At 40.1% G+C, this 16,320-nt stretch overlaps 1 protein-coding gene across 1 annotated transcript; it reads left to right on the forward strand.

The window, feature by feature from the left end:
• The first annotated feature begins 760 nt into the window (after nt 1–760).
• On the forward strand, nt 761–15,410 carry cdk7 (cyclin-dependent kinase 7). Its single transcript, XM_036527520.1, has 12 exons — nt 761–858; nt 1,515–1,574; nt 2,217–2,250; nt 2,524–2,591; nt 3,239–3,307; nt 7,501–7,611; nt 8,613–8,731; nt 9,145–9,244; nt 9,564–9,650; nt 10,004–10,153; nt 13,177–13,321; nt 15,217–15,410. Exons 1-12 carry the CDS (start codon nt 790–792, stop codon nt 15,243–15,245), a joined length of 1,041 nt encoding a protein of 346 aa, XP_036383413.1. The 5' UTR covers nt 761–789; the 3' UTR covers nt 15,246–15,410.
• Nucleotides 15,411–16,320: the final 910 nt, after the last annotated feature.

Here is a 16,320-nt window from a genome sequence, read left to right on the forward strand (position 1 = left end):
CTGCTATGAAATTCCAGGACTGCGAGTGATATGACAAGTCGCCTGATTTCACATGAAGGAAAGGCTTTCATTACCACCTGAAGATGAGGGGTTTATACAACAGCCTGTTAGAGAGAGAGGCATGTTCGGTGGTGCATCTGTCATGGAACTGCTTTGAGACTGCTTGCAGACAACTTAAAGGGCAGCCTGCGCTCTGAGACAATCATATAATTATTGTCTGTTGTCACATGTAAAGCGGCCATGAACTGTGAAGCAAATTCTGAAATAACCTATGTGTGTGCGTGTGTGTGTGTGTGTGTGTGTGTGTGTGTGTGTGTGTGTGTGTGTGTGTGTGTGTGCGTGTGTGAAAGCACATGCAGCTCACATACAACTATTTAAAAATCGATACGATACATACACTCGATATACACTCTATATACATACATACATATATATATATATATATATATATATATACATATATATATATGCGCGTGTGTGTGCTGTTTTTATTATAACCTTTTATTCTGTTTCTATTTCCATATTGTTAATAAAATTCTTTAATTTTTAATAACACATTTAATAATAAAATTCTTTAATAAAAGTCTAATGAAATTAATCTCATGAACTGCTGTCCTATTTAACGCATGATGGCGCAAAACATTGAGGGACTATAACCTGTCGCAAGGTGGCAATATTGGACAATAATACTTTTCCCTCTCACTCAGGCGGTCTTTAACCTGGAAGTGCTTTGGGATCTTTAATACAGCGACATCGGAAATCGGTCCATGCTGACAGTTTGAAGTTGCTATGATGGCGGTGGATGTAAAATCAAGAACAAAACGATATGAGAAACTCGATTTTCTTGGAGAGGGTCAGGTACTTGCAAACATTTCACAATGAAGTCATATCAGTTAGGATGCTGTCTATGGCACGATTCATTGTTCCGTCTCACCTGACGCCAAAGTAAACAATTTAGCTAACATTATCTAGTTAGCAGCACCAGGTAGCTAGCTAACTGAACAAAACATTGTAGTGTGTTGGCTACCTGTATTAGCTAAATTGGCTAACAACAGCGAAACATTTTGCTATACTGCCAAAGAAGAAGCTGTGGTACACGCACTTGTGTCATTGTATTACAGGGCCCCCTAGCTAATGTCAGCCTTAACATTTTGAGCTGATATGTTTTTTTATTAGCTATCTACAGGTGTATTTTGGGTCATCTGTGCTGCTAGCTAGCTTTCTCAGTGTTCTGCCACTGGCAAAATTATATATTTGTGTTATTATTTATTATTGCTAGTATAGCTTGCTAATTTAGGGAGCAGGCTAGGTGGCTAGTTTCCTAGTCAACCAGCTAGCCTCTTCTGTAGTTTGTAGCTAAGCAACTAAGCGTTAGCTAGCAAATCTGTGCTTCTGCAGTTGCCACTGTGAATTTATTGTCTGTTTTCATATTGATTTATTATAAATTTTAAGCTGTATGATAGTTGCATTCTCTGGTGAATTGTTGTTTATTTGCACGTCTTGTTCCTTCACAGTTTGCCACTGTTTACAAAGCCAGGGATAAGACTACAAATACAATAGTTGCTATCAAAAAGGTAATTTGTGTTTTCCGTATGATTATTTCTGTAATCTACACTTTTGCACTTGCAATTCAACCATTATTTAACTATGCATTAATATTGTAGTTTGTAGTAGTAGTTTGCTACATTTAAAGCATATTTCATATGTCTGGTTTATACCAGAATGCATATTGTATGGAATGATCCATTTTTAGGTCATTTATAATTGTTGTGAGTAATAGAAATAATTTGTGAGGAAGAGTTAAACACTTCATACCACACACTGTTTACTTCACAGAAAACTTTGAAAATCACTCGCTGTTCGCCTTTCTCACTAAATGAAATTCCTTTCACATCTGCAATGCTTAAATCTGCACACTACACAAGTTCTTCATCTTACAGCCTGGACATTAAATGGTGTATCCCCATGGCAGCAGTGGATTATGTAGTTCTTACAGGTTCATTTCTGGTTGCGGCTTTTAATTCAGCGCTCTATGCACAGTGTCTTTCTATGGAATCATGCTCTTATTTACTCAGATGGAGATTAAAGGCACCTGTGGAGTTCAAGTCTGTAATAGTGTGGGGAAAATAAAATATTCATCTCTAGGTTTTTGCATGCATAATATAAAGAGTGCATGTTGATTGCTGACACAGATGTTTTGTGTATTCCCGTTGCAGATCAAAGTAGGTCACAGAACAGAGGCTAAAGATGGTAAGCGACTGTTGCCATACTCCTAGCACTAACGCCAGTCTGAAAGGACCTGAATATTGTTTACCCTGAAGTGTGACAGCGTTTTGAACACAGTGCACAAAATGCAAAAAGGGTAAAACGGACTATTTGGAAAAGGGGCCTTCTGTAGCACACATTTCCAACAGCTTGTCAAGCTGTCTATTTGAAAACTTCAGGCGGTTTAAGTCATGGTGTCATGGTTTCCTCCATGTTTGCCTTGGTGTGGATTAACACACTTTCGACTGTTTCTGTCAGGCATCAACAGGACGGCCCTCCGAGAAATCAAGCTCCTTCAAGAGCTAAGTCACCCTAACATAATTGGGGTAAGTGTTGCACCAATTTTTGTTTTTCCTACAAAATTGGTCACAGGTTAAATGAGGTAGAAAGTGGCACAGATGAAAATAACGGTACTGAAAGAGACTTCTGGGGTTGTTCTATGAGCGATTAAAATCAGGCAGAATGTAGAAAACAGTCATCTGATCACTTTCCGTGGCCTTCATTTTTCAGGACTTTTTTACTCTCCAGAAAAACCTATTGTTCCTTTCTAACTCTAGTTTGGTGTTCAACTGAAATTGATGCAGTTGAATTCATTATTTTGTCCTGGATCTAGGATGATCAGTCCAAAATTCTCTCACTGAGTTTGAAAGGCATCACTAAATCAGAGTAACAGAATGTCCCAAGATTGTCATTAACGAAAATACTTATCCTTTTAAGAAGAACAGGCATTGCTCAGAGCTAGCGACTGGTATCGTTTTGCCAGCTATCTGTTACAAAAAAGCTGAGCTGGGACCGTGGGGGAGCCACCCACATAAACAGTGAGTGAGGGACACAGCCATTTGGAGGCATTGCCAAACAGGAGTTACAGAAGTTACAGCCAAACAAACAGGAAGAACTGTTTTTCATAAATGCAATTTTTGCTGCAGTAAAAAAAAAAAAGCTTTCTCTGTCTGTTTTTGTGTTTGTCTTTAAGCTTCTAGATGCCTTTGGACACAAATCCAACATCAGTCTGGTGTTTGACTACATGGAGACAGATCTGGAGGTACAGTAGGACCCCGCGTAAACCGCGCTGCATCTGTGCTGTGCTGTTGGTGAGGGGAGAGTGTCTGACACCCCAGATTGGACTCTTTAGCAGGCGTAATTTATACTCTTGCCTCTGAGGCATGGATAAGTTCCCCTGAGATGGAGCATTCCCCCCCGCATTACTGCTAACGGCTTCTCGATCCCTTGCTGGACCGTGAAGGAAAGTGGAAAGCGTTCCCAAGGCGCACGCGGCCCTTTTCTTCTCTCCTGCGATTGAAAGTCAGAGCCCAAAAATGCACTCGCAGTCTGTGACAGCTGTTTGCCGCATGCTTTCCCTCCAGATGCTGCTGTGGGCAGCTGTCTCTTTTCCTCATCAAACACGCTTTCTTGAGGGATCTGGTTAGGCCAGCAAATGTCATTTTAATGCAACATACTGCAGCAATTAGGGCTGTGAGATTCTTCTCACACTTTAAACTTAGGATAATCGGGCTTGCAGGATGCAGTTGCATCCAGAACATGTCCAGTTACAAGTTAATTCAGTTCAGACTAATTAGGCTGTAGTGGTTCTCACGGTCGTGCTCATCCGATTATCCAGTGGTTCACATTTGAAAGATTCTTCACTAGGGAGCTATGCATGCAAGATGCAAAAAATTAGAAAGTGCTATGATGTATTTGAACCCTATGACAATATAAATTTGTTACATCATAGGACCTCTTCAATTTAAAACTCTTATGTAGCATCTCTAGCTCATTAGCCTTTTGAAGCCAAGAGGTTAGACGCACATCCAGTGCAAATTGGCAGCTCTAGCTTGAGTGAGTGTCAGTGTGGGAAAGCTTTTTCACTTGCTTTTGTGGAATCAGTCTGCTTTGACTATGGTCTTGTGCTGAACCAAAAAAGGGCAAGAGAATGCAATATTATCAGTTATTCCATAAATGCACATTGGGATCACAGTATATATCTAACATTATATGAGCTAAAGACAGATTTCCATTTCATTTCACTTAATGGTCAATAAAGACATTTGAATTTGTACGTGAACATCCACTGTAAGTAAAATGTTTGTCATGGCAAAACCACTCGTAAAACTCAAAGGCATTGAATCATAAACAGCCAACAAAAGGACAAACAACTGAGGCTGTGGTCCTGCAGCCAATATTTTGTTCTGTAAAAAGTCAGTAAAATCTCAATATGCTGATCCAGCAAGTAGACAGGCAGTATTTTTTATATTTTAAATTTTATATTTTGTTTTTTGTATTTTAGAGTTGATTTAAAAGCTGCCAGTGTATGGAAAGATGATCAGGCAAAGCAAATGGACCAATGGGACCAGTTTGCACAATGGTTAATGCAGCCAAGTTTTGGGCATTGACAGCAGGCCTGGTGTGCTGGATGCAAATACGACTGAAGAAAACAAATAGGTTTCAGGTGGAAAGGTGTGTGGAGTAGAATGATGGCCAGTACCCACTGAAGAATAATGGTGATTATTTAGTGATCATTATATCAATAGACTGATTAGTTTGGTAGAATTAGTATGCACAGTGTATATTGTGACTGTGTCTGTGTAGTTTTTAGGCTGATCACAGAGTTGTGACCTGTGGCCTACGTTCCAAGAGATGCTGCTATGTTGAACTAATCATGCACACAGGCATACTGAAAGTGTGTACGTGGCACAAGGCCGTCCCAACGGAAAGGCCTATGATTTCGAGCACTCATATAGCTGTAGTTCAGTACCAGGTCAGTCACTTCATATTTAACCATTTGGGATGATCAGATATATCGATGCATATATCACAACCAAGATACCTCAGTTCTTTGCAGCTTCTTATAGTAAAGGTTTTGTTCTTAGGTGATATAGGGGTTCTCTACCTGGCTGAACTTTCTCCCACTCTGCCTCCCTTGTCAATGTTTGTGACAAAGAGGAGTTGGGTCAGTGTGTACTCCTTTATCAATCCAAGGATACCTTTTGAAGCAATGTTTTTCCAATTAGGCGCCAGACTCTAGGCGATGCAAGGCCAGTTATAATTAACCATTCTGGACAGCTTAGGGATGGTATAAGATGTTCTTTGTGCAGCAGAGTTTCAGCGCAGCGCAGAGCAGAGTCGAGTCGTGTACGTGCGTGTCCGTGTGCGAGTGCAAGTGTGAGAGTCATCCATCTGCAGCAGAGACAGACTGGATCGTGAGAGGTTGATGAGTGTGTAAGGCGTAAGACTCTAAGTGAGACTTAGTGCGTGTGACATCTGAAGCCGACCATCGCGTGTGAAGCCTTGCTGTATTGAAGACCATCAATAAACCTGTTTCTACCTCTCCTTCAACCACGGTCCAGACTGAAGTTCTTTGTGTAACAGTTTATTAGTTAGCCTGTGAGAGCAACAATTTCACCAAAAGCCAACACCACAAAACAAAAGAAATGCGGGTCCCTGAAGGCACCGTATAGGGCCCTTTACTTTTAATTTGCTTTACCTGTCTAGATTTCCTCTGTTGCTTCCCCCAGAAAGTAATTGAAAGCTGAAATTACATGTAAATGCTGTTTGTAAATTAAATTGTAAGGTAAACAACTGAAAATGTTTTTGATTTGTCATTATTATATAATGAAGGGAATAGGAAGTTTGTGGCTTCTTGCTTTACCACTAACACCTGTCAGTCAGCTAGTATGTGTATGTTTGTGATACATAAAGGGTTAAAAATAAAACCTTTCCCTGGCCTTGCATTTTGATAGCTGTGTATATAAGAAACAAGGAACAGGTTTCACTGTGGAGGAAACTCCATCTGGAAGTAGGATTGTGCATATTGGAGCATACCGAACATTCTCTTGAGAGCACTTTGGGTAACGCAGGGTAATGCTGTTATTTTATGTTCCAACACATTTGTGAATGAGTGGCGGTCCCCGTGTGTAATATGCAATTTCCACATTTTAATCCCTTTATCAGCTCCTCAACCCATGTGGGAACCTCCTTTCCCTTTATCTCACAGACAATTAAACATTGTGCAGTTAATCTCAGAAATATATCTCTGCTGAGAGTGTTAAGTGAGTGAAGAGGAAATCTGTCAGATAAATAATGTAGTGTTCAGCTTTGAAGGTTATTCTTGCAAGAACTTATTGAACTGCACTACTTTTTTTGTAACGGCGGTTTCAAAGGGAGTTAGTTTGCTAAAATGATAAATGCACATGTTCCGGAATCTTTTTTTCTGCACTGTACGGGCTAATACTTGAACTATGGTCAATATTTCAGTGTGCATAATTCCACAATAGTTTTACTTATCTGTGTGATATGGCCATGAAAGTAAATGTTCTGCTCCTTGGTAATTTGCATTTCATTTCAATAAGAAATTAAGTGGCTAACCTGTAGAATCAACATACATTCAGTATCTGTGTTTCCTTATCTGAACTGAAATGAATATCTGGTAGTGCTAATAGTGTATGCTTCTCTTAGAATGCACTCTGGCCATACCTCCTGTTATAATGGGTGGAATGGAGTTCATAGGTCCTTCAGAGTTCCTTTTAAATGGGGTGTGATAAAAATCAGTACACGCTATAATCAAGAGTTGGAGGGAACGTCCTCTGCAGACATTGTTTGGTAATGACTACATTGCCGCTGTGTGATTGCAAAGAAAATGCACATATCTAAGGAATGTGGAGCAAAATACATGCTCATATGACAGAAACACAAAGCTTCAGGTGCATATGCCTTTGAATAATGAATGTAAGTTATCATAGAAAGATATGTTTAATTTTTTATTTTCAAATTTCTTGTCATAAGTATGCTCAAAAAGTCAAGTCTGGATTTGTAATTACTGTCACTGTACTTCCTCTAAAGGGACTAGAGCAAATTCTTCAATGCCTCAGTGCTGGATTAGACTATGAGGAGCATAAAATGGGGGCAATCTCCAGTGTCATTATTCCTGAGGGGTGAACAGTCACTGGCTGTAACTGAACAAGCTTATGCCAAGAATGAATTCTGCCTATCATGCGAAAAACTAAGCACTTACAGCTAAGGGATTAAATCAGGCCTAGAGTTAAAAACAGGAATATGACACATAGGTTTGAACTGGGTTTGAGACCAGGAGTACAAAGGTTTTCAATCCAAGGTAGAGCACTGTCACTGTACTCTGTAGTAAGGTACATAACTTGATTTGGTTCAATGAATATCCTGTATGAATGGCAGTAAGATGTGTGTAAGAAAGGTTGTATGCACTAACCTAAGCCTCTTTTCCAGGTGATAATAAAGGACACCAGCCTGGTCCTGACTCCAGCCAACATCAAGGCCTACATCCTGATGACTCTGCAAGGCCTGGAGTACATGCACCATCATTGGATTTTACACAGGGTGAGTCGGCACTGCAAAACATGGCGCCTCTCAAGCATCTGCATCAGTTCTTGTGATGGCTAGCGTCTGTGCTGTTGTGCTCAGTCAAATCCACTGCTATTTAGGACGCAAACAGGCAGGATTATTTCCATGTATCATTTTTGCCTTAGAGGGCTTTGTCTGGGTGTGTGTATTCGTCTTTATTCAAAATAGACTTGACCATTGTTTCAGGGAGTGCTTTAGGTCTGTTTTGGCTCAAGGGAATTGTTTCCATTTGCGCACACCTCTGTTACAGCGCTGCATTCTTCCACGGCTGCCCTCTTGTTAGATAACAGCCATCATGGTTCACACTCAGCCACAATTGTTCTTCCTCTCTGAGGAAAACAGAGTCAACAGTGAACCCAGTCCCTCGCTGTGTTTTTCACGGTCCCAGAAACCGCACAGCGAAGGCATTGAAGCAGTGGCCCTCTGGAGCTGATTAGAGTCCCAGGAAAAAACAACTCATAAGAACTCCCCACCGCTTGACTTCTTAACAAGTTATTCAGCATCTGCACAGAACACGCCAGGGTGCCTTTACCAAAGGCAGCATTTGACGCCTTCTTTGCTTCATGAAGAAGTCCCACAGAAGGCCCTCCGCTTTAATGGTACATTTCAAATTGAATGCAGACAAAGTGACAAATTTGCAACAGTTCAGCGTGTGGTTTAAAAGGTGTAGAACTGGCATCTCCTTTCACATGCCAGGGCAGTCATGTGGAAGTTTCAGGTGCGCTCATAGCTCTTACAGTTCCCCCGCATACACAAAAGGCTCCCAGTGTCAGTGCAGTCATTAAGCAACTGCCGGTGTTTGAATAGCAGCAGGCATGAAAGCTGCAGCTGATTAGCTATCATCTGGATCAAAGGCCTTTTGGGCATGGGGTTTTCATTTAGCACAAATGTGCCTGCGCGGTGTCACAACACGCTTTTGATTTTCCTCGGAGCAGGAGCGGAAGACGTTCCGTTAATCACGCAATGTTTTCAACCAGGACTTGAAGCCCAACAACCTGCTGCTGGATGAGAACGGGGTGCTCAAGCTGGCTGATTTTGGGTTAGCGAAAGCATTCGGGAGCCCAAACAGAGTCTACACGCATCAAGTGGTAACAAGGTTCGCAGCCTATATTTAGCCGTGATTATAATTATTTTGACTGTTTTGACGTGAAAGGCTCATTCGCAGCAGCTGGCAGTGTCATATCAGTTGGAAAATCAGGTTTTCAACTTTTTGTCCTTAGTTGGTTATGTGTTACTTTTCCATGGACAGCTCGTGCCTTGTATTGCCTTGGAGACAATCCGTGTAACACGTATTCAGGAACCTGTCAACTCATATTAGGCAAACTGGAAAGAATCTATTTGCTAATTGCCAGAATACTAAGAACAGCACTTGTAAAAACATGAATTGAATGTAAAAAATAGAAAAAAAAAATTACAGTGAACAGTATAAATGAATTCACGATGAGCTTACAGCAATGCAAAGATGGCACTGTTGAATCTGTCCCTAAGTGCTCTCTCTCCTCTCCTAAGATGGTACCGTGCTCCCGAGCTGCTTTTTGGTGCCCGGATGTACGGGGTGGGCGTGGACATGTGGGCTGTGGGCTGCATCCTCGCGGAGCTTCTCCTGAGAGTAAGGCCATACCCTCGCTTTCCCACGACTTTTCCACATTACTCCCACAGCTTTAACCATGCCTTTTTCAGCCTGCAAGGTTCAATTATGAATATCCTGTTTGATGTTACTCCAACGAGCCTGAGATTTGAATAAAAACACATTTGGAGGCTTTTCACAAGCCTAATGGTCAATATGTGTCAGCATGTTATTATTAGTGAACAACCGCATAAATAAATATATGTCCAAGGTTCATGTCTGTAATCTGACAATAGTCAAATGAAGACTTCTGTGTGTCATGTATGCTGTACTGATTATGACTGTATTCTTCTGGTTCTAGGTACCATTTTTACCAGGAGACTCAGACCTGGACCAGCTGACAAAGATATTTGAAGCCTTGGGCACACCAACAGAAGACACATGGCCTGTAAGAGACTCTTCCCGAATTAAAAAGCACTGACACCAGTCATGGGTATCTGTATGCTGTTAACTTCACACAACCACATGTTGTCAGCTTCGCTCGGTTGTTTTTCATGAGTTTGTGGCGTTAGGTCACGATCTGAACAAAGTTACAGTGAGCTTGTGAAATGGGTTCAGCTCTTTTAATTGAATTAAATGATCTAGGTAGAAGAGCTTACCCTAGGTTTGTGTCCACACCTAATTTAGACTAATTTAGTCAAGGTCAGCCAAACCCAGGTCACCCGAGTCCTGGTTAATTGTCCTCAGTGGGGTTGAATTAAGTGCAGGGTAACCCTTGCTCCGCTTCATGTGTGTTCATAGGGCATGACCAGCCTCCCAGACTTTGTGTCCTTCAAACCGTTCACCGGAACCCCGCTGGAGCACATATTCAGTGCCGCGGGGGACGACCTGCTGGAGTTACTGCAGGGCCTGTTTACCTTCAACCCCTGCGCACGCATCACCGCCACGCAGGTAACGGCCCATCTCCGATCGCCATCTCCCGCTCCCATATATATATCCCTCAACTCACTCTATCTATTAGTCAGCAATTATTCCTTCACAGTTTCTGGTGTTCCCCACTGCATAAATGTAGCCAGTACTGTGGCCTGCAGAATCACCTTTGAGTTGTGTGTGTCCACATGGACATGTCATATTTACATTACATGTCATATGCACCGTCAAAGAGTGTTTCCAGACAGATGCACCTGCAGTGAGTGACCTGTGTGGAGTATAAATGATTTAAGAGAAATGCTAACTGGCAGGCAACAAGAGGGGTTCATTTCAGCAGAGCTACCTTTAAGAGTCATTGAAATATGTTCAGATTGACATGGCCCGTAAATTCAAATGTGAATCGACACTCATTGATAAAGCTCTCCAGCTCAATAAATAGGCTGTCATTAAAAAAAATGGACAGAAAAGTCCGCACATGCCACCCTAGCATATAGCCTTGGCTTCTGGAAGTGAGTGCAGACATAATGTTGTAAAGTGAAACTGCAGTTTAACAGGACAGATTGGAGCAGGTCAGCTGAACTGTGATCATCTTTTTACGTGTGAAAGTACCAGCCACCCCAAGCCTTTCATCGCATCAGATGTCAGTGCAACAGGTCAAAACGAGGCGACTTCTTTATAGGCGCAGGACTGATAACAGGTCTCTGGAGAAGTGAAACAGAATGCCGTGCTCTTCAAAAATTACACTGAACAGTTCCCAGGCTACACCTGACAGCTGTTTACAGCACACATCTGTAACCTTTCCCTCCTGAACAGAGTCCTTCTCCTCAAATACCCTTTTTTGTCTGTTTAGTTTGGCTTGTATAAATTTTGTCTCAGCCTAATTCCAAGAGACGCATGCATTTTTCCTCTCATTTAAGCTCTCATTTAAGCTCTTTATCTAAGGCTTAATGTTGGAGACAGTCTGACAGCTTTTGAAGGGACAGCTGATGAGGGGAAAGGTGTATCATGTCTTTTAAAAACAGCTTTGTTTCTCAGTGTTTGCACTGAAATGCAATATAGTAAATAAGAGCATAATAGTAGTAGTATATATAGAAAATATAGTTATTGGTATTCCATTTACTTAAACTCAGTTTGCAGTTGACTGGCAAACATGAACATGGCAGCTACTTTTTGGGTCATGCCAATGCTTCTCAGTTTAAGGAGCAAATAGATTCAGATGGGCAACGCTCAGCTGTGATAGATTGCATTGAAGGATTTGAAAATATCCCTGTATGAGTTTACAAGTACGTATTTATTTTATATTCATCATTGTATCCTACACAGTGTTATGATTGTGAATATTTCATAAGTTAATTATCAAAATATGTAAGTGAACATTTTCCGGAGGCATTATCTGGCCTAGCTGATGTGTCTGAGCGCTGGGCTCATGTTTCACATTGGATATCCTAAAATAGCTCTCATCATCGTGTTTACAATGACTGGTAAAACAAAAAAAAAAGCCTGGCTGTGCTGGACAGCTCTGGTATGGGTGTTCAGTTTCTTTTTTGTTACATGAAGAGTATATTTTAAAAGCAATTTGATGGTTAGAAACAAAGGATTTTCTTTGTTTGCTTGTTTCAGTTTATTCTGTTTGGTTGATGTCCCTGTTGTTTCTAGTCCTATTTTTTCCTCAAGATTTCCTCCAGAATATCATCTTAATTTTCTTAAATATTCCTGGGTTCATGCCAGTCTGGATTACAGTATATCTGAATAATTAAGTAATAATTAAGTTCTTAACTAGGCATACTTACAAGTTAATAATGGTACACATTACACACCTTTTTATTGATGGTATATTTTATTTTCCATTGTTTCTTGGAACTAAATGATGTTATTTTTCAGTTTTTGGGTGGCATATTGTGTCATTCCTCACAGCATACAGATTACATTGATTTCCGAAAGCCTCTAATATTTTACTCTATTCTCTGCAACAACGACTTTTTCTGTCTGTCCTTAGACTTTTGAACAGACATGACGCTGGAAAACTCAATATTTACACTTATATATATTTACAGAATTCATGAAATTTATGGAATGGGATCCTATTTAAGATGTTCCCTTCCAAACATTGAGGTCACCAATGTACAAGGGGAATTCCACCAAGGAATCAGCCAAGGCATTCAAGTGTGCCTGTTCCACAGACACCCACCGAGTTTGTTTATTGACCTGCTTATTGACTTTGGGTAAAAATGGCCTGAATGTGTTCTTGTTCACTGTGGAGGGGAATGTGGGGACGTTCTGCACAGACAGATGTAAAACTGCAGTGTTTGAAACTACAGTTTAACCACGTCTTTGCTTCCCAATATAAACTCGCACCCACAATTCAATCAGATTTGAAAACACTTTAATCTAGACCCCAGTTTCTCCTCAGTGTTTAATTATACCTTAGTGTATGCAGACATACTTATGGCTTTGCAAAAGAAGTATTGAGAACTGCTTCTTCATCTATTTCTTACATGGTTTCTTGTTTTCAAGTTCTTTAAAAGGTAGATGTAGTATATAACTGCTTTAAAAGCATACACAGTTGCATTTTCGGTTGAGATTAAGAGGATCAAAAAAAAGAAGCTCTAGGCTGCAAAAGAATATCAAAATCTGCTTGTCAGTATTCGGTTATGGACTATCCATCAACCTAGTGGCAACTTCCAGCGGCGTGATAGTGCCAATCCAGAAAATGAAGCATGATATACATATAATATTACAGCTCTTGCCTAGTACAGTTTCAAAGCCTGCATTGTTAGCTGTGTTGTTAACAGGCACTAGTGGGCAGGGCCAGCATTTTGGTGTGAAAGGGGCTTGTTGCTATAGTACCCTTTTCCTAAATTGTCATGGTCTTGTAACTAGCTCTTTCTATTTCATCTCACCACTCCACTTCAAATCACCCATTGCGATGTTGTGTCAAACAGGTAATTTCAAGAATTGTACTAAACTAGAGTTGTTGTTCTTGAAGCAGAGGAAGGCATCTGGATGGAGGTTAACTACTGTGTCTTTTCACATTCTTTTCGCAGGCTTTGAAGAAGAGGTATTTCAGTAACAGACCAGGCCCCACCCCTGGTCCACAGCTCCCTCGGCCTAACTCCTCCGTCGAGGCCCTGAAAGAGAAGGAGAACCTCACCATCGGAATCAAAAGGAAACGTGACTGTTTAGAACAAGGTAAAACCCCTGTCCCCTCCTGGAAGTGAATCATCGGAGTTCTGTTGTAGATGATTTCAGAGCTCTTGTAGTGAGTCAGTGAAGTAGGGCTTGTAATGACTCAGTACATCAGATAATTGAGGTTATGTTGTTATTGCCTTTTAAACACTGCGTTGCTTGGCTGGGTATTCATGTCTGTTTTTGTCAACACTAAGCTATAGCTCCAAAAACATGCCAATAAATGTATTTGAACTGAATCCAGAGATGAGTTTGAGGAGAACATTGAATAAGGTCATTATGTAACCACAAACCTTAGTCTGTTTTTTTTTTTTTTTTCTTCAAATAACATCTCAAAACTCAAAACACCTCTTTCATATTTTTGCCAAAAAATAGAAAAATTCATGTTGCTTTATCATGAAAGATGGAAAAAATATACATCAAAGTAAAGTTACATAACCTTTGTTGTGCTATGGGACATTGATGAAAAAACAATTGAGTTTAAATGTCTGGATTACTGTACAACTCTTCGGGGGGGGAACCAAATACATTTTCTCTGATCAAACTTCGGATATTGCCTTAATCCCTTGTTACACATCTCATTTCAAAGAGTTTAACGTTTGTATTTGTTGTCCCACTTAAAATAGTTAGATATATATGTATATTTCTGTATTCTTGATCATTTTCCATTGTCCTTTCTCTTGCTACTTTTCTGTTTAAGGCAAATTGATGCATATAAAGTAATGTCTCCTTGGTTGGGAAAGGAGTAATCCATAGAGGATCTTTGGTCAGTGTCTCAAAACTTCAACAGCATTTTTGAGAATGAAGTTAGCAACATTAATTTACCCTGCTAGCAAAGTTTTTTAAGGGTATTTGTTTACTGTAGCATGCTGTGTAAAATTCTCTTTAGAATATTTACTTAGCATGCCCAGAGCATTCATTAAGCTTGCTGGCTAAGACTCAACTGTGGGGTATACTTTTGAAGTGAATTATAACGCTGAAACTAAGATGGTCGAAAATGAGGTGGAAAAATCTAGATTTCGGAACATAGGAGCTCAAGTGAAGGGACTGTATAGACACACACTGGAAGTATAGGGACATACTGGAGTAGGCTACAAACCTTTAATTAGACTGGATTGGTGAAACCCTTACAACAGCTGGTGTGTCTTCATAACGAAATGAATGCCAATTTTTCTGCTTCGAGGCAAGAATTTGGTTTCCTCGTAGAGCCCTTGAGGTCATCTTATTTTGCATCAACATAGGGATCCATTTTCACAGCTGGAATTACAGTCAAGTTATTAATACCATCCAAGACTGTTACCCTGTCAGACCCGTACATAGGATTATTAAGTTCACTAAAAAAAGATCCCATGCTGTATTAGTTTTATGATATGTCATAAAATGTAATGTCTGGTCAATTTTACTGTTTAATGTGAAAGAATCATGCTAGAAGTAATATATTTCACTCCTTTTAAATTCCAAGTTAGAAATTCACTGGAAAATGAGCTTCATTCAGATATTTCCCTTGAATGTGGATCCAGTGCGAACCTACCAGCTAATTAAGAAGGTGGTTCTGGTGGTGGCTTGTTTTACTTGAGAGAGGCTGTACTGCAAAAGAAACCCACTATTATTGGGTGGGTCAGACTTTTTATTTGTGCTGGGTGTGTAGCCCTGTGCTATTTACGTTAACTGTAGCAGTATTTTAACTCAGATTAAATTGCTGCACTGTGTGTTATTACACAGACCACCTCTGCAAAATGTTAAATGTTGAATGTTCATTTGCACAAAATAGAACAGTGTTGGGTAGCACTTAGAAAATTAGACTCAAGGAGAGAGGTTCATGAATTTAGATTCCATGTGGTGCTGTAAGGTTGAAGTTACAACTTGAGATCATCCCTTAATGTTTCTTTTATTTTCAGGTTCCCTGAAGAAGAAGTTGATTTTCTGAAACCGGTGACATGGTGTGGGGTTTCTGCATATGGAAGTCCCAGCATTGCTGACCCTGCTGATGAAACGCCTTTTCTGTGGACCCAGCGGGGGGCGCTAGAGAAACTTGGTTACACATTGTAACAGGTCGCGATGCTCTGTCTGAGCCCCCTTGAGAAAGACTATTTATGAGAGTGTAGTATGTGATCAGGATTCATTCCATTTAGATTTATTTTTTTTAAGATGAAATGTGTACATAGTGTAAGTGAATAAATTCTGAGGTCTGGAGTGTCATTTGCTTTCATGTGTGTTTAATTATTTGCTGACCAGTGTCATTCAGCATCACTGTTCTAAAGCAACAGCAGTGATTAATTAAATTAGCTGATGGTAATTGTGTCAGTGGTCTTCAAATTAACCATTAGGCTTGATCAACCAACCTGCGCAGAAGAGAAGTTTTTTTGTTGATATTTTTTTTATTTTACCATACTTACTCACTTATGAATAATGTGAGTAATACCAGAATATATTGCCAAGCATGGTAATTTATTTACATGAATACATGAATCTCACATGTTCAATATATTTTTTTGTAACCATTTTGCCAGACAACTAAATATTCTTATAATTTTGACACTGAAATTCTTAATAGTCTTTAAAACTAAGTATGAAATCAAAGATTAATATAGGGTACATATTAAACTCCTCTTGCAGCTTCGCATATAGACCAGTGACTACAGTGGTTATTAATGTTCATTACCTTCAGTGTTGTTGAAGGAAAAATCCAATTGAATCCAAGTAAAGTGAACAATTCAGCTTAAGTCAAAAGTGTGGACGTGTAGGGATGTGCATATCAGAAATGCCATACAGTTTGCTTTCCTCAACACAAACAGTAGGTTTTCCACACTGAAAAATGGATGCCTTTTGCTGAGGCAGTAGGCCATGTAGCACTGTTGTTTGAGTTTCTCGTGCCAGGATTCAGCCTCTGACCAATGACGGCCAGCCTCAGAGACTTGCGAAGTGGTAAAACAGCACCTTGTGGACATGGCTTTGGTAAACCTTAAAGTGGCAGAAGAACTTTCCTTTCTCTCCACGTTAAA

Source organism: Megalops cyprinoides, chromosome 4, assembly GCF_013368585.1.
Source record: "Megalops cyprinoides isolate fMegCyp1 chromosome 4, fMegCyp1.pri, whole genome shotgun sequence".
In the NCBI taxonomy this organism is placed as follows: Eukaryota; Metazoa; Chordata; class Actinopteri; order Elopiformes; family Megalopidae; genus Megalops; species Megalops cyprinoides.